We start from the raw sequence: 26425 nt of genomic DNA, 5'->3' as shown, positions 1-26425 counted from the left end.
GAGAGCAAGTACTCAACACAATCAAATATTAGCGTCACTGTCTCTTGATGATGGATGTGGTCAAAAAGCTGTCAGCGATCAAATATTGACTTTGAAGATATTGAAAATGAGTTTGGAGAATATGCTGGAGACCCCGAATATGAGGCAGATGCTGAATATACTGGTAAAAGAGCTCTGACGAGGACATATAATCATAGTATTAAACATCTGCTCAACTGAACCCTTCCAAGCTCCAAAAGGTAACAGAATAGGTATTTTTTTTTCTTCTGTAGCTGTTACTCTAATATCAGGCCTTTTACATATTATCACGGCAGGTAGAGGTCTATCCATGTTAAATAAGATCTGGGTCGCTAACGACCCGAACATGTAAGAATGTTTGGTGAACAGTCATGTATTTAAGGGTTAAACTGCTAAAATATCGTCAAGCTTAAGTTTGGTCTCTACATCAGGAGAGTTCATGCATACATGTTTGATCAAATTTATGGGGATTCCAGTGTTGGAAACATATTACATGGCTTCCTTCTATGAGGAAGAAATGTCGCGAATGCGCTACGGAAGATGCTTTCATATTGAATTATAAACATGCGCATCTATTAATTATATTGTATTTATAAAATAGTTAATCAAATCAAACACGCATCTTTTGTAATTGTGTGCGTTGTCTTTGTGTTACTCCGGATAATTTAACTCTAGCTCCGTTTTATTCACCTACTGTCATCTGGAAAATCTGTTTTACTAGTAGTAGTATTTTAGTATTATTAATACTATTTAATTTATTTTAAAACTTTATAGTTTGCGTATCACTCAGCCTCTGTGCTCGGACGCAGTGCTTCAATTATAATAAAACTCATATGCATATTCTCGCTTGTACTCACAGCACCAAATGTTGGCTAAGGCTTGCATTTAAGACAAGGTTCAACTAGAAAATAATTGATAGCAGCACTAATTTATGTGTGGCCAATTAACTGCTTCACAATGATTGCATCCTGTATAGCAACTTAACCACAGCGCAGGAACAAAATTATCAATCTTTAAGAATTCAGTAAGTGAGCGGATGGTGCTCCCTTTAATAATAGATTTGAATTATATTGCAATTTTCATTCCGAAGAATCTCTAAAATATAGTACAAACAATCAACACATAAGCTTTCTGAACAGGAACAGAGCTGATGGTGGAAGTCTCTGTAGCTCCACAGGACACTGTGGTCCGCTCCATGTTTACATTCTCCCAGCGCTAGTTGCTACATATTCCCAATGCGGCAGTGTCTGATGGCGTCGCTGAGGCATGACCAAGCCTGCAGTCTCCCTCTCATTTACTGAAGCTTTTGCGCCTCGATCGCCCCCCGGTGACCGGTCCCAGTATAGCCGCCCCTCTGTGATTTCTAATGGACGCGAGGCAAACTAAATAATAAAATTACTCTTCAAAAATTTTCCCCCAAAGTTAGTTTATGTCACTGAAGGCAGTTATCATCACGATGATTTCATTTCAGGTGTTCGTTTTAAAAATAAGTTTAGTTTGAGTTAGTTATTTGATGCTATAAAAACGGGGGTGTGACGTCATGATTGACAGCTGAGACTGACGGCTTCTCTGAGTGAAGTTGTCACTGAGGCACTAACAGACTTTTTTCGAAATTTTTGGGAGCAGATTAGAGCTTTAGCTTTAATTTCTACATTTCCATAACTGTTTATTTCACACCAACATAATTAATTGTTCTGCATCTGCGAGAGTGTGGGCGGGCTTTTGATATCGCGACTGTACTTCCTGCTCTACTTCCTGCGCTCTACTGCGCAACTCCGGTCCCGAAATCGCTACTGCGCAGACTCGGTCCCAAGATGTCCGCGCCGTGCAAGGCTGCCTGAAAGCTTCAAATATGGCAAGCGGAAACGGATGATGTCGAGTCGTCCATATTTTTTTACGGTCTATGGGCATGACACGCGCAGCTAAGGACTAGATGAAGGGGATCGCTGCAGCACCATGCAGGAGGCAAACAAAGATTTCTGGGCACTTCTGTGGACCAAGCCGTTCCACAGCTGCAATGCAAGCCCAAATCAGTCTCTAACGTAAACTGTATGGTCTAATCTGATTACACTGTGACTTGAATATATTGCATGTTCTACTCTTCATGGATCGAATGTGTTCCCTTGCAGGCAGAATTAGCAGTTAAAAACAATTCACAGCAATCGGTGAGCGTCAAAATAACTATCAAAGACGTGTTAGCCTTGGGTAAAAGGAGTTTTCAGGATTCTGATATTTGTCCCAATTGCACAGTTCGAACCCGGATTAGGGTATCTATGACTATTGCATTATATTTTTCATACGTTTTACTGGGTTCAGTAGCTAGCTATTATCATTAAGCTTTTAAGTGTCATCATATAATACACATATCTTTCTGCAAGGGCACATTTTGACATTCTCATATTATGAGTCTATGTTTTGATTTATTTCTTTTACTCATCGGTCATGCTGTTCTGTTGTTGCAGTTCTCCAACTCGTATATGAATAGGACATTCTCTTGGATCGGGTTGCTACAAATGCAGCTCAAATGTGCAGAGTCTGCTTCCTCTTTCAATGTGCCGTGTACATGGTCATCATCAGTATTATAATACAAGCCTACTGCCGTTTAGCTGTGGGGCTTTGTTTCCGTAATAGAAAATTACGGAAACAAAATTCCGTAATAGGATAAGCATAGTATCCCTAATCATTCTGCACTTTTCCTAATCTCCAACGGGTCTCCCATATCAAGAAGGCGTTTTAAAACTCACCTAATGAAAGACCTACAGAACTGCAGACATCTCATCGGTATAACGGACATTCTTCAGGATTATGTTCAGCCACAACTACTAAACAATGATTTTATGATGGTCAAGATGGTCTTCTTCAGCACTCTAATCCTATAGTATGCTCAAATCTTCAGGTAATACTAAGAATTCCCATGTGTTTTAATAAGCATCAGGTAAGTTACACTTTATTAATGTACTCGTTTTAATGAAATACGGCATGTATCCTACCTTCACGTCCATGATCAATTATCTTATGTTCGGCTAAGACTTATAATTATTTTACCCAACAGCGCTCCTCTCTATAAGTCGGGTTCAGACCCACAACTCTTGTTGTCCTGCGGTCTTATAAGCTGCAGTTTTTCCCCCTCCTTCTATACCGGCCATTCATTCAGAATCGGGGCAGCTACAACAGCTGCTGAACGAGGAACCTCTAAGCGATTAAGATCATGGGCAGATGGTCTTCCTCAGCATTTGAATCATACATCAGACCTGATTCAAAAACCATTCTAGAAGCTCAGCAAGCTCTTCAGTAACAATCAGGTAAATTTTATGCAATTACTGGTGGTGGTTTATGGCTGTAATGGCCTTGCGCAACCATATATTTAAAAAAAATAATAATAATAAAAGTCTCGGTCTGTATATATCTGTCGGCCTATCGAGGTCTGGCCTAACGTGGCTATATCTGTCCGGTCTATCGAGGCCTGTCTACGTCTGGCCTAACGTGGCTATATCTGTCGGCCTATCGAGGCCTGTCTACGTCTGGCCTAACGTGGCTATATCTGTCGGCCTATCAAGGCCTGTCTACGTCTGGCCTAACGTGGCTATATCTGTCGGCCTATCGAGGCCTGTCTACGTCCTGCCTAACGTGGCTTTATCTGTCGGCCTATCGAGACCTGTCTACGTCTGGCCTAACGTGGCTATATCTGTTGGCCTATCGAGGTCTGTCTACATCCGGCCTAATGTGTTTATGTCTGTTGGCCTATCGAGGTCTGTCTACGTCCTGCCTATCGGTCTATCGAGGATGTCTATGTCTGGCCTAACGTGGCTATATCTGTTGGTCTATCGAGGATGTCTATGTCTGGCCTAACGTGGCTATATCTGTTGGTCTATCGAGGATGTCTATGTCTGGCCTAACGTGGCTATGTCTGTCCGGTCTATCGAGGATGTCTGTCTGGCCTAACATGGCTATGTCTTTCTGGTCTATCGAGGCTGTCTATGTCTGGCCTAACGTGGCTATGTCTGTTGGTCTATCGAGGCTGTCTATGTCTGGCCTAATGTGGCTATGTCTGTTGGTCTATCGAGGTCTGTCTATATCCGGGCTAATGTGGCTATATCTGTCGGACTATCGAGGCCTGTCTATGTTGGCTACATAAGGCAGAAGGCTGGCCCCGTCCGGTGGATCTACAACCACCTGCTTTTGGGGGTCGGCTGCGCCCCTGCCTTCATCTTCAGGCAGGAATATGCTGATCCGCTACCCTATAAACTATGGACGGGGCCTATGCCAAAACTTTATTATGCTTGCTGGGCTGTCAATAAATGTATGCTTCATTCATCATTCTATCTCCCGAGTCTTTCTGGTAGAAATGGAAGCTTCAGTTTAAGTTCTGCCAGGAAGACTTAATCACTTCGTCACTTATTAACCTAATCTCTGGCCAATCACGTCTTCATATTTTGTGTATAAAGGTCGTACTTACACATGTTTGAGTTCGCAGATGCCGATGCGACAATACCCTCCATCCTCCCCACCACCACCAGGATGGTTCCGTCCATACCTCCAAAGGGGGTTCGGCTGCGCCCCTGCCTTCATCTTCAGGCAGGAATATGCTGATCCGCTACCCTCGGATTATAAACTATGGACGGGGCCTATGCCAAAACTTTATTATGCTTGCTGGGCTGCCAATAAATGTATGCTTCATTCATCATTCTATCTCCCGAGTCTTTCTGGTAGAAATATATTTATCTTCATTTTTATAGCAATCATATGGAGTATAAACATTTAAAATGGTAAAAACATTCATATCATGCACAACTTTAACTGCAATACACCAGTCCACCTCTAATCTGATAATACTGATCATTGGGTCATATTTCTCGCGCCACCGAATGGCCACATCTCCAAGTATTCTACCATTCACCATTCTGGTGGTTAAATCTGTTGTGGACTCTCTTGCTCCATGGAATTCACTGTGGACAGAATTAAGTTCATCAAGGTCCTGTTTGGCTAAAAATGTCTCTTGCAAGCAGAGAATGTCTGTGGTCTCCAGTAGCTGGTCAACAACAACACGATGTGCTCTGTCCCCAGCAGTCTGTCCTAGGCACAAGCCTTGTGAGTTGTATGATACCACTCTGACCACCAGCAGCCATATCACCCTGTAGCCCAAGACTGGTTTCCCACTGAAGCTAAGCAGGGCTGAGCCTGGTCAGTACCTGGATGGGAGACCAATTGGGAAAACCAGGTTGCTGCTGGTAGAGGTGTTAGTAAGACCAGCAGGGGGTGCTCACCTTGTGGTCTGTGTGGGTCCTAACACCCCAGTATAGTGATGGGGACACTGTACTGACAAAGAGCACCGTCCTTCGGATGAGACGTTAAACCGAGGTCCTGACTCTCTGTGGTCATTAAAAATCCCAGGATGTCTTTCGGAAAAAGAGTAGGGGTGCAACCCCGGCATCCTGGCCAAATTTGCCCACTGGCCTCTGTCCATCATGGCCTCCTAATAATCCCCATAACCTGATTGGCTTCATCACTCGGTCTCCTCTCTACCAATCAGCTGGTGTGTGGTGAGCGTTCTGGCACAAAATGGCTGCCGTCGCATCATCCAGGTGGATGCTGCACATTGGTGGTGGTTGAGGAGATTCCCCCCTTCAATGTAAAGCGCTTTGAGTGCCTAGAAAAGCGCTATATAAATCGAACGCATTATTATTATTATTATTACCATCACTGTGACTAGCACTAGGCATCATGTACCCCAGCCCCCATTAAAGGCACATTCATCACTGACATTAGCCCCACTGAAGACTTGGGTTTGTGTGCCTCATAAAATCGCAGCACAAAAGTGCCTTCAGGTCACAGCTCTGGATTATACATTTCACCCACTTCTTTGCACTATGCAGTTATTTTAAAATAACTGAAACGGCTTTGTACAGTTTCTATCTTTTGACAGGTTACATCATGCCCAAGTTTATCTTTCATGTAACTAGTCAAAGTCTCAGAGTCTAAATCAGGTGAGAATGTTGTTGCAAATACACTTACTGACTTGGATGTCTCCTCCAGTAGTCCCAACAATACCACCAGTTTTCTTCCCTTTGGGAGGATTCAGGCAAGGTTTGGGCTTTACTGAAGCATTTTCGGGGACCTGTTTCTGACGGCTGTTGCTCCTCTTGTCCAGGACCAGGTTCCAGGGTGGGGTAGCTGCCACTTCACTCCACGTCACTTGAGGATCACCCTTTGTGGCGCTGATTTGCCCGTCCAAGCCCAGTGGCAGAAATCTCCACCTCCTGTCTTGAGTCTTACTCGCTAATCTGGCCCTCCACGCCATCTTGGGTCTTCTCACAGCCTTGTGAAGTGGATGATCTCTGACTTGCTCCAGGCTTGTTGGTTTGGAGAATAGGCCCTCTCTTCAGATTTGGTCTAGGCTGCTCAATATCACCAAGAAATAGAATCAGCCTGTTTAATGGGGGTAATATCTGCACCTAGTTGTTCAATCTTCCCGAGCAAACATGAAGCATCAAGGCTGTTAAAAGTCACAGGTGGTAGTTCATCAAGATTGTAAGAAACAAACAGAGGAACATTTTCACCAGCTTCATTGAGAAGCTTAAGGCAATTCTTAACATTCTTTGAGTCTTTTTGCAGCCACAAGCTTGTGAGTAGTACCTGGGCACAGTTCAAATAGCAGTTTAGTGGAGTTTGTAATCCATTCTGATCAAAAATGGTCCACAGCCCTCAAAACAATCTCATCTTGGTTCACAGTTTTGATCTTGATATAAATAAAGTATAAAAACTCATCTTCCACAATTATTTTCCCTGTATCTGTGCAGTAGATTTCAGGTTTTGTTCAAATTTTGCTTCTACCTGCAGCACCTGCCCATGCAGCAGCAGCCATCTTGACTTCGCCCCACAGGATCATATATTAGAAATGGTAGAGCATGTGTTTTTTAAGTGTAATAAATATCATGATTATTGTAATAGTAATTTTAGCAATATAAAGAATAGACCAGTGAGTGTAGTGGACATATTGGGAAAGGGTTTGAGAGATAATAAGGTATATATGGTGGTTTTAACCTTTTTAAAGTGTACATGATTAGAGCATAGGATATAGATGTAGTAATGCTTTCATCCATCTCAGTGAGTGAGGAGCCCACTGTGGAAATTGGAGGAGCTGAACACGCAGCGCCAGTTAAAGCATGAGATCTGATCCTTTGGGGGTGGGTGGGGCAATTAAATAATTATACATATACATCACCCATGCTAGTAAATAAGTTATACAGTAGGTGGCGGTAATACTCCAAAGGAGTGAACGGCCATATAACAAGAAGACGAAAAAGAAGAAGTCACAGGAACGCAAAAGCAGAGGTTGAAGAGCGAGAACAGTGCTGGCGGCACGAGACGGGGAAGGAACGCGAAGGAACTGCTGAAAGAGCCGCTAAAAGATGTGGCCGAACCTACTCACCTCTGTCTCTGTTGTATTCAGCTGAAAGAGCCGCTAAAAGCTGTGAATGCCATGTAACCCACATGGGCCACTACGAGCTGTGAATGCCCGGAAACGTGAGTGAAGTTATGCATTGTTCTGTTTTTTGAAACAAGTGTCCGAGAACGCTAAAAGCTGTGAATGCCTGCTGCTGTGACCGAAAATGCTCACCTTTCTCTCTGCTGTGTCCAGTCACATGAGCTGCTACAAGCTGTGAATGCCCGGTAACGTGAGTGAAGTTATTCAGTGTTCTGTCTGTTGAATCAAGTGCCCCAAGACGCTAAAAGCTGTGAATGCCTGTTGCTGTGGCCGAATATACTCACCTCTCTCTCTGCTGTGTCTAGTCCCCGGAGTCGCTATAAGCTGTGAATACCAGGTAACCTACCTGAGACGCTTCAAGCTGTGAATGTCTATGACACGCAACAAGCCGTGGATGCCAGTAATGTGAGCCAAGTCCTTCATTTTCTTGCTGGTTAAATCACGGACAGCATCGAGAGTCTGCCAGCGGCTATCCAGTTTCAAGAGAGAGAAATACTTACCTTCCTTTGAGTCCAGTGGAGAGTCCGTCAATGGCCACCTTGCCACTGTTTTATCATTGACCTTTTACCACAATAAAGATTGTTTATACTTACCTGCGGTCATCCGTCTGTTGTGTGTCCCTGTGGTGCAGCACCTCGAGGTGGTACTGAGAGTCGGAGGGTGAGGGCCGGTTGTGAGAGAGCCTGCCCGACCTGTGTGTGACACGTTCATAGGCAAATTTTACCTAGGAAACATGTATTTATGATAATTCTGAGAGCATGTGAAGGCAGCATTAGAGAGACTGAATCATCCGACGAGTCGTTTGGGAATGTGGGTTGGTGAATGTATATTATGAGAAAATTAAAGTGTTTTTTGACCTTTGATGCATGCAAACCTGTTGTAGGAGACCTCCAAAACAAAATGAACAAAAATAGCACAATAGGGGCACTTAAAACGAGTCATATCCTCCAGGTTTGAATGCAATGATGGGATAGCATTTTATTGTAGTGTATTCTGATTATTCCTCCAGCAGTAACTTGACACCAAGCTACTGTGCAGTGTGCAAATCCTCATTTACCTCTTGACTGTGGCAACATTCAGTGCTGACAATTTTCTCACACACATGATGTTGGATATTAAAATGGAAGAATGCACACATGGTATTGTGGAAAGCTAAATAAACCATTTACAAAATAGTGATGTTTATTGTCAGATTCAAATTAACTAATTCAAATTAGTTTAAAGGAACTGTATGTAAGAAATGTATTTCAATTAACTATAAAATGGCCCTGATATGTCACTAGACATTAAGAAATCATGTTAATTTCATACTTATCACTGACAACAGTAGTCCGGCCAGGATATTGCCATTTAAAAGTTGTTGTTGCAGCCCTCAACTGATGTTGATGTTGACATGTTGTGTTTTGGCCTGAAGCTCCACCCTCCACCTATCGACCAATCACCAAGTCTGTAGTGTTTCGGCATCCGGGTTGCCAGCTCACCTCTAGTTACCACAGCTGTAGCTACAAACGTTCCTGCTGGATCCTGCAGCTTATCTGGCAACCTCGAGTTAAGGAGGAGGGGGAGATGGGATAGTGATTGCAGTAACAGTTTTGGCTACAATCTTACATACACTTCCTTTAATTTTCTATTGACAATAATGCAGTTGGAAAATTAATTCCGTTACTAATCGGAACTGAATGTGACAACACAGACTGTGATAAAGGTCTATATAAGTGTTCAAAAACAACAAAGCCACTCTGTGATGCAAGTTTATGATTGATATTGTGTTTTTCTGTCTTTATAATAGGATATTTTTGGCAGTGACTGGTATTCTCTACAGTTGGACAGAATTCTGCGCTGGGCTTTTCAGGATGTTGGGGTTTATATTCTAGATGTGTGGCAAATGACTTCATGTCACTACAGTGAAGAGAACATTCATCCTGGACCTATAGTCATTAAAAATGAGATTGACATTTTACTCTCTTTTATTTGCCCTGCCTGAATTTAAATTATATTGACACATTTTTTTTTCTTAATGACTGTTATTAAAAGATACAAATCCAGGTTATGTCTAAAACAGTTTGACTTCCCTGAGCTGTAATTAAATTGTCCAATTTTAAACCATGTCATAGTCCTCATTTTTGTTATATCATCCTCAAATTTGAAACATAACTTCTTCATACTTACTTACTGAATCTGCTGTCATTAATTATTTGTGTATTGTTTATCAAACAACGTTTGTAGCTTTAATAATAATCTGTTTATTTTAAATGAGTACACTAGAGACTATGCAGTGATTATTTTATATATTATATATAGATTATTTTTAAATAGATGTTAATTTTTAAATAGATGTTATCAATAAATGGAGAAAAATATTAGCACTGTTATTTTAACTTTAGTTCCCTATCTGGGAACTCGAGCTGCGTCGAAACGCTGTGAGAACGCCTCTGCGTGATTGCGTCGTGAAGCGTATGTAGAACCAGTCCAATCAGGAGATCGAACGTCATAGGCGGGGTGAACGTCATAGGCGTCATCGACCGGAAACTATAAAGCATCCGCGAACACAAACAGAAACTAGCTTCCCTGACTTTACCCACCAAACCTCTCAAAACAACATCAGCGCTGGTGGGCAAAGCGTTCTCGGTGGCAGGTCAGGTAAAATAGGGATTTTTCTCAGTTTAGTGCAGAGAACACCAGTTGGACCCAGTTAACTGCCCGGTTGGTACAGTGCTGGAGTTCCTGCAGGCAAGATTCTCAGCAGGGTTGACCCCCTCCACAATATAGGTGTACGTGGCGGCCTTAGCAGCTTCTAAAGCACTACTGACGGGGGCTTCCCTCCAGGACATTTGTAACGCGGCGGGTTGGTCTTTGCCGCTGACTTTCGTAAGATTCTACGAACTTGATGTAGCATCTACAGTTGGGGCACAGGTGTTGTCGTTGTCGTGTGCGCTACGGTTTCACACATACGAGCATGTGTCGTACGAGCATTTGGTCCTATGGCGATGTGGGTATAAGCGTTCTCACAGCGTTTCGACGCAGCTTGAGTTCCCAGATAGGGAACGTCTTGATTACGTATGTAACCCTAGTTCCCTGAGGGGAACGAGACGCTGCGTCGCCCGGCCATACTCCCGGCATGCCCGTGATCACTTACTTCAGGCTGTTTCAGAAGCTAGTTTCTGTTTGTGTTCGCGGATGCTTTATAGTTTCCAGTCGATGACGTCACCCCGCCTATGGCGTTCGATCTCCTGATTCGACTGTTTCTACACGCGCTTCACGACGCAATCACGCAGAGGCATTCTCACAGCGTTTTGACGCAGCGTCTCGTTCCCTCAGGGAACTAGGGTTACATACATAACCGAGACGTTTTCATTGTTCTTATTTTTAATAACAGAAAATTACAAAAATAACTATTGTGATTATTATTAGAGTAAATATTACTAATAAAAATGTTTAAAGTAAAAGAGTCAAATAATTACCTTTTAAATCGTAATCCTAATACAATTGTGAAGATTCAAAAATCATCTACTGTATTCATTGCTTTATTGCAATAAAAAAATATTTAGCATGTAGTTTCAATTTTACCATACTTCAGCTGTAACTTGTTTATTTATTTAATATTAATTCTTAAACTTAAATCTAAACTTAAAGGGATAGTTCACCCAAAAATGAAAATTTGATGTTTATCTACCCTCAGGGGATCCAAGATGTAGTGTTTGTTTCTTCAGTAGAACACAATTGAAGATTTTTAACTCCAACCGTTGCTCATATAACGCATGTCAATGAGGTGTATTTCTATGAAGCCACTATGAACATGAGCTATGACTAAAAGACACACACGATTCCATATTATACCCTGTGGCTCCTGGTGACACATTGATGTCTTAAGACAAGAAAAAACAGTATTTATGTTATTTTTTACTTTATTCATATTAGACAAATCTCATTCAGTATTCCCAATGCCATTACTTCCGCCAAAGAACATCAAAATAATGTCACGAGACATGTGTACATATGTGTACACTTCATTCGACCGATCCGGGCAGGCACTAATGAGGATTCTATATATATATATATATATATATATATATATATATATATATATATATATATATATATATATATATATATATATATATATATATATATATATATAGTATTTACATAGAAACCAATGTAAATACATCAAATTCAGGGACAATAATGACATATCATTTTATTCGTATCTGAGAAGAGCGCTCTCTCATAGAAAGTCCAAAACCGGATTCGTAGAAGTAATAACCTACCCTGTCACGCTGGAGCTGCAGCTGAAGGAAAACAATCGTTATGAGTGATGAAACGTGACGACCACAATCAGACGATTGCGACAATATGCTTTATGTGTGTTTTTCAAGCCATCTCTGTGTAGGCTATTTATTTACAATAAAGTATATAATATGAATAATGCAGTGCTAACTGACAGCTTTTTAAATGTTTAGTAGGCTATTTTCTGCTTACCAAGGCTGCATTTATTTAATCAAAAATACAGTTAAAACAGTAATTGTGAAATATTATTACAAATTAAAAACAACTTTTTTTCTATGTGAATATATAGTTGGCCTAGTGTAATTTATTCCTGTGATCAAAGCTGAATTTATCATCATTACTCCAGTCTTCAATAATCATTCTCATATGATGATTTTATAATAAAGAAAGATTTATGATTATTATCTGTGTTGAAAACAGTTGTGCTGCTTAAAAATGTTGTGGAAACCATGATACATTTTATTTTTCAGGATTCTTTGATGAATAGAAAGTCCAATGCATAGCATTTATTTGCATTTATTAAATAAATTATTATCTTTTGTAATATTAAAAATATCACTTGTGATCAGTTTAATGCATGTCTGATCAATAAAAGTACTAATTTCTCTCTTTTTTAATTTTACCACAAATGTTTGAATGGTATGGTGGTTTACACAAAAATGAAGCTGCACCATGAGCAGCAAAACTGTTTTCAACACCGATAATCATCATAAATGTTTGTTGATCATCAGATCCTCATATGAGAATTATTAGTGACACTGAAGACTGGGGTAATGATGATAAATTCAGCTTTGATCACAGGAACAAATTGCACTTTATTCACATAGAGAACAGCTGATTTACATCAGAATAATATTTCACTGTATTACCTTTTTTACTATAACTTTTTTTTTTACATTGCATAAAATCTATAGAGACTTAATGCACAAGTGTTTGTAGTATGCTACATAAACCAATAATAAAATTGGCATAAAATATAGGAGAAGAAATTATAGATATTAGTGGTGAAGGGGGGAGTGGGCCGACACCCTTGCCTCTTCATCATATGCATCTTATCCTTTTGAATGATTTTTAATAACCTCATGAATTAAATAATCAGTTATTATCCTTTCAAAATGAATAATTATTGACAATCAATTTTATTTGATCATTAATACATTTAACTATTATTTAATATGATTTTGACTCTATGTCTACTGTATTGTGTTTCTAATTTGCTTTCCAGAGACGGTCTGACAAAGACAGTCTGACCCCTATCTTTGTGCCCTGACATAGATAGCCTGACCTCTATCTCTGGGTCCTGACCAACAGGGCCTAGCAGAGAAAGTTAGAACTTCCAAGAGGTGAATCCTGCCAGTTGTTAGTAACCCCAGGACAGGAAGGGGGTGGGAGGATTTGAGTCTCCCAATTGTGATTTCTTCCCATGTATATGGTGTGATTTTTCCCATTGATAGAAGTACACTTTTGTCTTTATATTTCTTTATAGAATGAGGTAGATGATATTAGTCATACTTTTCTTTCTGGAGACTCATTTGTCATATGGTGTTGATCTTGTCCTGTTGATAAGCTCACTGCTGCACTAACCTTGGAGGAGAGATGTGCCCTAGAGTGTGTGTTACATGTTCTGTGCAGGTCTTTCGACTGGATTGGACCACTATTTCTCACACCCTAGACCTCTTGGCGTCTTTCTAGGACTCCCCTGAAGTCAACACTACCCCAATCTTGGGATTGTCTGATGTATACATCCTGATTAACAACAACAACAAGTCCTATCTATTCTCGCGTGACACATTGTTTAGACTTTATGACAATCAGTAATATTCCACGTGTCCATAATGATGTAAATCATGCCCTTGAAATTGGTATAACTGGTGTGGTAATTTTGTGTAAGTTAGAGTAGAGTCTGGCCTGACACCACCCTGAGAGACTCTGAAGCTGACTCTACCGATGTAACTGCAAACTATTCTTCAGTAAAATTCTCTCCGATGATTGAACATCCTGACTCCTGGTCTTCATTTCGCATATCTGGTCTATGGGTCAAAACGTCTTTCTCGACTGTATAAAGTTCTCTTAAGGCATATTTAGACTATGTCTGCTTGGATACTCATCATGATGGACATGATGACGTACTTCTTGTGTGAGTTTGTCTGTTCAAGCGCAAGACTTGAAAGAGAACTCAATATTTGCCCGCTATATTTGAGACAAATGTTCTCACAGCGCGTGCGAGTCCTCATTCGCGTCTTCTGGCATATGTACGGGTTATAACGGTAAAATGACTGGCCGTACGGTAGCACTCGCATGCATTGAACACATTTTATAAAGAGAGACCGTTTTGCTCATGGTTTTTTTCTTTTATTATCGCTGTTGTATCACTCACGTCTATCCATCGACAGAAAAATACATAAAGCATTATTTTCAAGTTACAACCCATATTAAATATGCGTCATCAGGTGTGAGATGAACCGCGGTGCAAGTGCCTGCGTGCTGGGACCATTGACACAGCACCCCTGCCCTCATCAGATGGCACTCCAGTCGGGAAACGCTGCACTAAAGTAACGATGTGCAATAAGCCGTATGCCAAAATCATCAGTATTAAAACAATAAAAGACCTGAAATATTTCAGTTGGTGTACAATGAATCTAAAATATATGAAAGTAAATTTTTATCATTACTTTATGGAAAATAATTAACTTTATCACAATATGCTAATATTTTGAGAAGGACCTGTACAAGACCACTGATAATCTCCCTCGATCTGGGGCTCCACGCCAGATCTCACCGCGTGGGGTCAAATGGATCACAAGAAAAGTGAGCAAAAATCCCAAAACCACACAGGGCGACCTAGTGAATGACCTGCAGAGAGCTGGGACCAAAGTAACAAATGCTACCATCAGTAACACACTACGCTGCCAGGAACTCAAATCCGGCAGTTCCAGACGTATCCCCCTGCTTAAGCCAGTACATGTCCGGGCCCGTCTGAAGGAGGAGAAAGAATGCTGACTGAGTTGCACCATACCTACTGGGAAGATTGGGGGTGGAAACCTTTTCTTTTCATTTTCTTTTCTGACATACTCAAGTTATTGTTAAAATACACTACACATGCTTTTTGTGTGCATTTCAAGCACTTTTTGTAAGCACTAACTCGAAACATTGATATAAAGTACCATTTCAGATCTGCACTCAGTGATGGTATTGAGTATTGCCCCACAGAAGAAATGGTGGCTGATGTTATGACTAAACCAATGACAAAGTTTAAACTAGAAACATTTCAGAGTTTCATGTTTGGCATGTGAATGCAAGTCAAGTGAAATACAAGACTGTATTCATGTATAATGTTATTGTAACTATACTATACTGCACTGTATGAGAGAAAGTGGGGGTGTTAATGTTTGTAATAGGTATGCCCTCATACATTTCATGTCACGTGAATGTGACCTGCTTTCCATAAATGGAAATATGCTAAATAAAGTGAGTTCTGGTTCAACAGAGAATACCGAGTGATGTGTGTGTGTTTTTCCTCCGTATAGTTTAATAAAGTTACCGGTTATTATCCAATCAAATGGCTCCGTCAACAGTAGGCTAGCAAGTACTAGCCTTCTGTGTGTTTGAGATTTCATGTTTGCATAATATTGACAGGCTCAAAGGTGTTACCATTGTTTTTACAAATCATTTACTACTAATAATATTATTATCCATGTGGAGACGTTTTCCCACAAAGTAGGGAATACCAGGACACATGCACACACACACACACACGTTTGTTTCACTGGGCCTATATTAGTTTGGACATTAAAGACTTCCATTGATTTTATATCAGGTTAATTATATTTTATATCCCCTAACCCAATCCCTATCCCTAAAACATCTCAGAAACTTGTGCAAAACAATAGATTTAAATACAAACATGTTTTGGCCGATGTATAAGCCTTTTAACTAGTGATGACCAGTCAAATGTCCTCACTTGTTGTCAGTTGTCATAATATTTTACTATAGTGAGGACATTGGTCCCCTTACAAGTATAGTCAAACAAGGCGCGCACACACACACACACACACACACACACACACACACACACACACACACACACACACACACACACACACACACACACACACACACACACACACACACACACACACACACAAAACCAACTTTATGCATGTTTTGTAAGATATCCCTCTCTGTTAAACATAATTTTGTTGGACCGTCCTGGGTTAAAACAATAATGCTCTTTTATCAAGTTATTTCACTTAAGGACTTATTTAGTAAGATTAAACTCGAATCTGTGCAAACATTAAGTTTTTATCATCTCATACATCTATTTTGTAACTATTTTAAGTGTAACAATAACCAGATTTTGTCATTAAATTCTTTCAATTATAAATGATTTGCAAACTAGTTTTGATTTGGTATTGACTTCGAAGTGCTGCCTATCGCAATACAATATAGTCACATTAAAGCAACTCTCTCCCACAGATTTTCCTATTGTAACTGCGCTTATTTCCGTTGTTGGTAAAAGTTGCAGTGGGTGGTTATAGACAAGAAATGTACAGTTTTCTACCATCTTGCTGATAACGTTTCTTTAGTCGTTCGGCAACCCTGCAGTCAGAACCACGGTAGGCGATCCCCCCTTACAGAGATTTCTAAATATCGCATTCCTGTTTTTTTCAAAATTTGTACAGTGTCCCAACTTTTTTGGAATTTGGTTTGTATTTCAAAAACATTTAGTATACTCAAATTTCTCCAGGTCATAACACTTTTAAAGTATTGTTCTTATATGGCACCATGTAAAAAGGGTTAAGTACTAAATGGGTTCTAATTTTGTTACAAACCAAAGAACCCTAATTTGGTACAGTTTAGAACCATTTTTCTTAAGAGTAGCATGTATAGGTCTTTGACTTGTGAAGTTCATTAATTTATTAGAATTTAATTTGAATATTACTATAGCGCCATGCTAAAACTTACTCCAGTATCAAAAAATGATTATATAGTTATAGTTTACCACTTTATTAATTCCACAAGGAGCAATTCTAATAGGGCTTAAATACTCATAATAGACTTATCCAAGTCAGACTTATCCAAATGCATACAGCCTTTTTAAAACACATACACCATATTAAAATATGAATAAATCAAACAAATACACATGATGCTTCAAAATAAATTAAGTTATTAGCAAATACCAAATTAACAAATTAAGAATCCTTAAAAAAAATTACACTTACAAAGATAGATATAGCCTCTGCAATTGTAAGTCATATGCTTAATACTTCTGAACCGCCTACTCGAAGGCATTATCTCAGAGTGAGTATTCAAAGCATGTGATATCGTCCATAATAGATTCTTTGATGAACTTTCTTAATAATAGCCTCTGTGTAGTAGTATCAAAAATAGCTTCAAGATATTTGTGCTCTGCTCTTTCAACTGTCTTTTTATGAATTAACTCAGGTTGTAATTTAGAGGCATTTTTCCTAAAAATCAAGCATCATTTCTTTTGTTATAAACTCATAATAAACTCAGCAGAGACAGAAGAACTGTCATCTGCATGACGTATGAAAAGATTTGATGCCAGTAAACAAGCTTGAGGTGATCCTGTAGATTATATAAATAATAGATATACATCTATTTGCTACAATAATGCAGGAACAGTTTTGCATCATCCATGCCTCTTTTAGGTCACACATTAGTGTGATAGGCAAATCGTAATGGATGTAACGTCTCTCCCGTGACTATCATAAGCTCTTTCCATCGCTTAACTAATGAGGTTAAAGGACAACTCCGGGGAAGTTTATCTTGATCGTTATGCCGTTGTGAGTACAGTCTATAAAATAAAACAAACGGAAAAAACACGGAGCTGTTACAGTTAATGCCCAGAACCCCCACTCAGCTAAAACGGCAGCTTTGGAGGTATAAACGTAAAGGTTGTATTTGTGCCTCTTAACAGACACAAAATGCAATTGAAATGTCTGTCCAACATGAACCGGTCACTTACATGACAAGGCAAGGCAAGGCAAGTTTATTTGTATAGCACATTTCATACCCAATGGCAATTCAAAGTGCTTTACATAGAAATTCATTAAAATAGTGGTAACATATGCATGAGGAAAAAAAATACCATGTGGACGAATTAAAAATAAAATAAAAATAGAAACAAGCATAGTTAACAGTTGTAAAGATAATAACGAGAATGCAATAGGCTGGTAATCATTAAAAGAGAGCGACATCTTGTGCTTAGAGATAGGTGCTACAACAGAGGTTTTTCATAACTTGAGTAAAACAGCACACTGAGCACCACAGTGATTAAGGGTTCTATTACAAATGCCGTCCTGTTATAGCTTTTTAAAGGGTAAAAAGGTAGCTTTTAGCTGTAAAAGTCACATAGGCGACTGTATGTAATGTCATTTTCAGATGTCAGATAACTTTTACTCTTTAGGCTACTTCAAAGCATTTGATGTATTGATTGTCTTCTAATTGATTAACCTTCTAATTGATTACTTAAAACCTCGTTTTCTGTTTGTTAAAGAAAAACGAAACATTGATCGTTTTTCATTTGTGAGATTGAAAAAAAAAAAAAAAAAATACTGATTCGGAATTAACTGGTAGGCTACAACTTACCTCTAAACAGCAGGACTTTTTCTCCAGTTGCTTTTTGAGATCATGTAGGTCGTTTTATTCAGAGCCATGGGAATGCATGTCAATTTTGACAGTACTGTTGTTAGATAAATATAGTACGAGTTACTCGTATAAATAGTACGAGTGTGCAATGTCGTGGAAACGTCTCAGGTTACGTATGTAACCATGGTTCCCTGAGAGGGAACGAGACGCTGCGTCGAGACGCTAGGGGACGCCTCTGCGTGCCATGTCATGAAGCACTTGTGTAATCAGTCCAATAGCGGGACGATACGTCACGGGCGGGTGACGTCATCGACCAGGAAGCTATAAAGCATGCCCGGACCAAACAGTCACTAGCTTCTGGAAAAGTCGAACAAATCGATCACAGGCATGCCGGGAGTATGGCATCTCGACGCAGCGTCTCGTTCCCTCTCAGGGAACCATGGTTACATACGTAACCTGAGAAGTTCCCTATCTCGAGGGAACTTCGAGCTGCGTCGAAACGCTAGGGGACCTCAATACCCACGCCGCCAGAGTCCCAAATGTCTGTATGTGTGAATCAACCCAGAAACACCCGGGACCCCGGTGTAGAGGCTACATCTAGATTGTAAAACCTCACAAATGTATGCGGAGAGGACCACCCAGCCGCATCACATACCTCTGACAATGAAACTCCCGAAATAAGAGCCATAGAGGCAGCCATACTCCTAGTGGAGTGGGCGCGGACCCTCATTGGTGAAGGATGTCCGGCCGACTCATAAGCGAGCGAAATAGCCTCGACTATCCACTTGCTAAGCATCTGCTTTGAAGCCGGTTTTCCCTTGCTCGGGGACCCAAAAACATACAAACAACTGTTCTGAGTTTCGCCACAGGGCAGCCCTGTGGACATATGCATCTAGGGCCCTGACCGGACATAGCAGATTTAGCTTCTCTTGGTCTTGACTAGTGAACGGAGGCGGACAGAAAGCCTGCAGCATTACTGGTCCCGGCACATTAGTCGGGACCTTGGGAGCATATCCTTCCCTCGGGAACAGAAATGCTTTTACCATTCCTGGTGCAAACTCCAGACAAGAGGGTGCCACTGCCTAAGTAGGCACCCTCGAGCGTGCCGCAGGTCTGCGCCTCAAGGTACCACGAAGGAAACGCATGACCCAAGGGTGTTTCCCCAATGATGCATTATCTAATGGAATATGATAAGCAGATATCGCCGACACATATACTTTCAGTGTTGACGGAGATAACCCTGCGGAGAATTTTTCTTGTAGGAACTCAAGAACTGAACCGAACGGGCAGTTAACAGGGTCCAAAGCCTGGTGCGTACACCAGGCGACAAAAACTCTCCATTTGAGTGCGTAAAGTCTCCTTGTGGGTGGTGCTCTGGAGTGCAACATGGTCTCTATCACCTCAGTAGATAGACCCGTGTTTATGAACTGGGCCCCCTCAGGGGCCAAGCCCACCGTTTCCACAGTTCCGGGCGCGGGTGCAGTACTGACCCCCCCGGCCTGCGAAAGAAGATCTCTCCTGACTGGGATTTTCCAGGGAGGACCTTCTAGGAGAGACATAATGTCGGCGAGCCATACTTGGCCCGGCCAGAGCGGGGCTACCAATAAAAGCTGAACCCCGTCCCGGAGGACGCTCTCCAGCACTCCTGGGAGCAATGCCAGAGGGGGGAAGGCGTACAGACGCAGCCTCGGCCACGTCTGTACCATTGCGTCCAGCCCCAGCAGGGCTGGATGCGTGAGGGAGAAATATGCTGGACAGTGTGTCGTCTCTCGAGACGCAAACAGATCCACCTGGGCTCGCCCAAAGCGGATCCACAGCTCCTCCACCACCTCGGGTGGAGTCTCCATTCTCCCGGCATCACTCCCTGCCTCGACAGGGAGTCTGCCGCTACATACAGGACCCCCGGGATGTACATCGCCCTGAGCGAGAGCATCTTGCCGTGGGCCCATGTTAGCATATGACGCGTCAGCTTCCACACCCGACGCAATCTCAACCCCCCCTGGTGATTTATATACGAGACCACCGAAGTGTTGTCTGACCGAACTAACACATGGCGGCCCCGCAGGTCTGAGAGGAAGTGTTTGATTTTATATGATTGAAACACAGCCATCAGCTCCAGCTGGTTTATGTGCCAGGAGAGCTGACGGCCGCTCAGACCTTGGGCCGAGCGGCCACTCATGACCGCTCCCCAGCCAGTTAGAGAGGCATCCGTCGTTAGCGTTACGCGACGACAAGGAGCCCCCAGAACTGGACCTTGGGACAGGAACCAAGGATCTTTTCACTTCACTAAGGCACGTAGGCAGCGCCGCGTGACCTTGATCAAGCGAAAAAGGGTTTCCCCTCAGGGAGAACCCCTTGGTCCTGAGCCACCACTGTAAGGGTCTCATGTACCGCAGGCCAAAAGGTACCCCGTTGGACGCTGCTGTCATCAGCCCTAACACTCTCTGAAAGTGTTTCACAGTGAGTGACTGACCTAGCTTTATCTGGTTCACGGTATCCAGGATCGTTTTTATCCTGGGAGGGGATAGCCGAGCCAACATTATTTTTGTGTCCCAGACTACCGCCAGAAAAGTAGTGCTGCAGCTTATAGGTGCCAGCACACATTTCTTTCCGTTCAACCTTAGCCCCAACACTCTCATATGGGCGAGAACAGCATCTCAATGCTGAACGCCCACTGTTTCGACTATGCTAACACCCGCCAATCGTCGATATAGTTAAGCACGCGAATGCCCTGGAGTCGCACCTGAGCCAGAGCTGCATTCACGCACTTGGTGAAAGTGTGGGGTGATTAAGCTAGGCCGAATGGCAGCACTCAATACTGGTAAGCTTCGCCCCCAAAAGCAAACCTGAAGACCTGTCTGTGCTGCGGAAGGATGGAGATGTGGAAGTATACATTTTTTAGGTCTATTATGACACACCAGTCCTCGGACCTGACGTGACACACGATCTGTTTTATCGTGAGCATTTTGTTTAGCTGATGCAGATCTAAAAATAGGCCTTAACCCTCCATCCTTCTTTGGAACTATGAAGTACCGGCTGTAAAAGCCCGACTCTCTGCAGAGGGGAGGGACCCGTGTATAGCCTCTTTTCGCAGAAGAGTCTGTACCTCTCGTTCCATGACCAGAGGCTGCTCGGGGGTTACTACCGTAGGAGTAACCCTGCTGAACACGGGTGGGTGTGACCGAACCCTTTTTATAATGTGAGCAGGACCCATTCTGAGATATTCGGCAGAAGTTTCCACGCTGCCAGAAAATCTACTAAGGGAACCAGCCTCTCGAGGCTGGTCTCTGGATTTTCCTGGGTGGTCAGCCCGGTGTCCTGTAACGGATAACCGGCAGGTAGCAACCGAACTGACCGCCCCGGGGCCCTCACGAGAGGGCGCGAACATCCCCAAGCCGCTACGTTTCCGGGCGGACAAGGAGATATATGTTCGCCGGGGACCGCCGCGCCCTGAAGCACCAACGGTGGCAGGGTTGGCAGACCGGCCCCCCCCGATGGCACCGGGAAAGAGCGGGCGCCTCGGCGAGCCGCACTCTCCCGGAGGGGACTGCCATCGGAAGTCCTGCGCCTCTGACGTCAGGACTTCTTAGCCGAGGCCTTCCTAGCAGTAAGGACGGCCCTCAGATCCGCCCTACCACGGGAAGGTCCCGGCTGAGCGCGTCGCCCGGACCCCCGATCTCTCTGCGGGGGGGCCCCGAGCGGCCACGCTCTCTCTTTTGTTTTGCTTGGTGTAGGTTTGAGAAAGGATGTACTCGGCTGAGGCTGCCCCGCCCGACAGCCCCAGAGGGACATTTTGATTTATTTATTTATTTATTATATATATATATATATATATATATATATATATATATATATATATATATATATATATATATTTATATTTCACATCTCAATATCAATATCCCCCAGCAGGTCTGCTTGTTTTATATGCTTGCAGAGCAACCGCCGTATACAAACCGGCGGCCGCCTGATCTGCTGCCGAATGCCCTACCCCCAAAGCCGACTTTTTTTTTTTTTTTTTTACCGGCTTGTTGTGGGCAGCTGTGGGGCTGTGTGACGATGTGGACTCGGGGGAGAAATAGCTCGTAAGCGTCTCTTCCCCGCGAGACATCGTCGCCCTTTCTGAATGATAGATGCAGACCCATAATCTACACGCTGCCTCGGCAAGCGCGAGATCCGCGATCGAGTCATAGAATCTATATTGTAGACCCGTGATCTACACGCTGCCTCGGCAAGCGCGAGACCCGCGATCGAGTCATAGAATCTATATTGTAGACCCGTGATCTACACGCTGCCTCGGCAAACGCGAGATCCGAGCCACTAGATTCAGCCCCTCGTAATCTCAAACATGCTGTCTGCTCGCCATTATATTTATATATTTATTTATTTTTTGGCGAACTTCTTGACACTCGGCCGGCCAGTCTAAACTTAACCTGGACACAGCGCGAGTTACACCAATAGCACCTCTTTTTATGAGTGTGTGTGTGTCGTTTTCTTTTGGCAGATCATCATCAGCGCTAACAACATCCAGTTCCTCGGAGCTGGAGTGCTGCTGCGTTTGTGCCTCAGCGCGAGCGGAAGAAAACCGCAGAGCGTGCTTCCAGCTCGCTAACTGAGGCATGAGATCCAGCGGGTAAAGGCAGAGATAGGGGATCACCCGTCTCTAACCCCGCCACTGGATCCAACTGCGATCCCCAGGACGCGAGCCTTCGCTGCGCCTCGGCAACAGCGGGACCCGAGCCCTGAGGACCGCGAGCCAAAGCACTCTCCTCGAAGAGTGCCCGGCGTGATCTTAATATGCGCATTGGGAGTCTCTCGCAATGCTCGCAGCCGACCCCCTCGAGAGCTGACTGGGCATGTTCGAGCCCCAAACACATCACACATTACGACGTGTGTATCCCCACCCGTGATGTAACGTGGGCAGGGAGGAACACAACACCTATACTGACTTGCCATATTTCTTTCTTTTTTTGAACACACACACAATAAATGGACATACAATTCACACAGAGCGCTTGTGAAGACACAGAAGCTAGTGACTGTTTGGTCCGGGCATGCTTTATAGCTTCCTGGTCGATGACGTCACCCGCCCGTGACGTATCGTCCCGCTATTGGACTGATTACACAAGTGCTTCATGACATGGCACGCAGAGGCGTCCCCTAGCGTCTCGACGCAGCGTCTCGTTCCCTCGAGATAGGGAACTATACGCCAAAACTCATTTTGGCGTGTCTATGCCACGCTGTTTTTCGCGAGCATATGACACGCACCTATGGCGTATTATCAAGGGGGTAATCTAGCGCTCGGAAAGCGTTCAACCCCTAGGGGCTGCCATTGCTAACCAAGCCATCACCTGCTGTTAGCATCCCATTGACTCCCATTCATTTTTGAGTCACTTTGACAGTGAATAACTTTACATCTGAGGCGTTTAAAGACTCCATTTGTCCATTGTTTATTTCTAAAGAAACACGACAATGCATAAAAGGCTCCATTACCTTGTATCTTACACTATCGCCCCGTAGAAGCTGTTTTTGTAAAAATAGGCTAATGCGTCATAACCAACGCGACTCTGTCGCACAGTTGAGAAATTACCGTATAGACCTGAGGAGACGCTCGCAGGCAATCTTTTACAGTCTATGAGACAGTCGGGGGGACGTGGAGACATAAAGTCTGATAAAGTCAAGGGGGAAGAATGGGGAGAAGCCCATAGTGAGCCAAAAGCAACGGGAGAAAATATTTAAACAACGTGATTCAGATTTCACTTTCCACATCTACTAGAAGACCTACAGCTGTCAGACAGGAGGCTCACGTCACATCTACGTCGTCAAGCTCAGTCTGAGCCTGCGCAGTTCGCTCAGCCATCAGGAAGTGAGTGCTCCTTACTGACATCACTTAACACCGTAGAAGTCAATGGGATCGCTCGGTCCATTTCTTTTACTGTCTATGCGTATTATACATACGAACCCCCCACCCCACCACCCTAAACCTACCCAAGAGCGTGTCATATATACGCCATAAAGTGCGTATCATATGCACGCGAAAAACAGCGTATCATATGCACGCCAAAATTTGTTTTGGCGTATACATTCCACGACATTGCACACTCGTACTATTTATACGCATTTATGTGGGATTCAGGACTTTTGACACGTTAAAATTAGTCAACCAAATCCAAAGTTATGAGCATGTGAATATTTAATTTTACCACTAGGCAGCGCTGGCTCTAAATTTCTCAATAATGGACATCATGCTGCTGATGACCCATACTGAGTTTCATAATGATATGTTAATGTGTTACAGCATCTTAAAATTCAAAATGGTTGTTGTCCAAAATGGACGATATGAGAAAATTGGTCATGATTCGACTCTGCATGCCACCCAAAATCTAACGAGATGAGGTTTTCGGACAAACCGTTGCATTAACCGCTCCATCCAGTTTTTCGTATCCAGTAGTTGGTGCTGTGCAGAAAAAAAAAAGCTTGGTTTGCGTTTTTCGAAAACGGTTTAAAGGAACTTTATGTAAGAAATATATTTCAATTAATCATAAAATGGCCCTGATATATCATTAGACGTTAATAAATCATGTTAATTTCAAATACTTATATCACTGACAAGTAGTCCGGCCAGGATATTGTCCTTTAAAAGTTGGTGTTGTAGCCCTCAACTGATGTTGATGTTGACATGTCCACCCTCCACCTATCGACCAATCACCAAGTCTGTAGTGTTTCGGCATCCGGGTTGCCAGCTCTGCTCTAGTCACCACAGCTGCAGCTACAAATGTTCCTGCTGGATCCTGCAGCCTATCTGGCAACCTTGAGTCAACCTCGAGTCAACCTCGAGGGGGGGAAAGAATAGTGATTGCAGTACCAGTTTTGGCCACAATCTTACTAATTTCCTTTAACTTATCAACTTGAATTGAAAATCAAAATCTGAAATTGGTCTGGAAACGGCGTTCCTTCTTAGATAATGTCAGTCTGACCATAGATGTGTATACATATCAATGAGTTTTTATACATATCAATGAGTTTGATTACTAGATTTAAAAAGGCTTAACCACTCCCCTCCAACCGTTAGCCTGCTATGAGCGAGAGATGGAGAGGAGGAGCGCTGAAATTAAACCCTGCCCTCTATTCAATATTCCATTTCACTTGGAAACATGTCACAGCACTGAAAAAACTCACTTGCTACTTCCGCTTCACTGCGACTTTAAAGGGTTACTTCAACGATTAGCATATGGCATTGTGTCAGTAGAAACCCTGGAGTATATTCGAATGATTGTGCTTCCCCTCCTCATATCCCCCTGATACAGGAGATTTATGCATTTTATTTCTGGAAAAATTCTTTCGATGATGCAAATATTGTCAATTTGCTTCATCGGAGGAATGTTTGGCCAGAGGCTAAAGACTACAGCCAGCAGAGGGAGCCAATTCCATCTGTTTGAAATATATTTGCTTTATGTAAACCGTTTTCAATTTAAAGTGATCATTCCAGTGGACAAATATCATAAATTTTTTAAAGAAACATTTGCAAAAATATCACCATACAACAAAATAATACGCATTTTTTGTAATTCCGCACCCAGCTCCGCATCCGAAGATGAACGAGTTCTCGGCGAATCTAGCCGAGCATGACGTCTCATCACACTGGCACCCAGTTTGCGCTAGGGCTGCACGATTTGGGGAAAATATATAATTGCGATTATTCTGGGTAAAATTGCGATTGTGATTTAAAATGCGATTATTGTTATTATAATTTTTTACAAATGAAAAGTGTGTGTATATAACATTTTGTGTTTATATATTAATGTGACTAATAATAATAATTATGATTATTATTACTGCTAAAAATATTTTTAAAAATAAGAAATATTACCATTACAATAACATTTTCATAATTACAAATAATAAAAAAAGAGTACGTCAGAATAAATATAACAATATAATACTAATACTAATTATTATTATTATTTGTGTAATATTTTACAGAAAACTTATTTTACACACACACACACACACACAAAA

General features: G+C 42.3%; 1 protein-coding gene and 1 pseudogene across 2 annotated transcripts in view; both read left to right on the top strand.

Annotated features, from left to right (window-relative positions):
* Positions 1–9662, top strand: part of LOC137084288 (NXPE family member 3-like) — a 35399-nt gene extending 25737 nt beyond the window's left edge. The window contains exon 8 of one of the 2 annotated variants that reach the window (XM_067450430.1): positions 9294–9662. In XM_067450430.1, the coding sequence (XP_067306531.1) occupies positions 9294–9488 (195 nt within the window). In that variant the 3' untranslated portion in view covers positions 9489–9662. The remainder of the gene's footprint in view (positions 1–9293) is intronic. The other variant, XM_067450431.1, reaches the window with a different exon arrangement.
* On the top strand, positions 5133–5249 carry LOC137085514 (5S ribosomal RNA; annotated as a pseudogene).
* Positions 9663–26425: the final 16763 nt, after the last annotated feature.

This window comes from Pseudorasbora parva, chromosome 8 (genome assembly GCF_024679245.1).
Source record: "Pseudorasbora parva isolate DD20220531a chromosome 8, ASM2467924v1, whole genome shotgun sequence".
In the NCBI taxonomy this organism is placed as follows: domain Eukaryota; kingdom Metazoa; phylum Chordata; class Actinopteri; order Cypriniformes; family Gobionidae; genus Pseudorasbora; species Pseudorasbora parva.
Note: the sequence above shows the minus strand (reverse complement) of the source record. Positions and strands in the feature narration are given on the sequence as shown.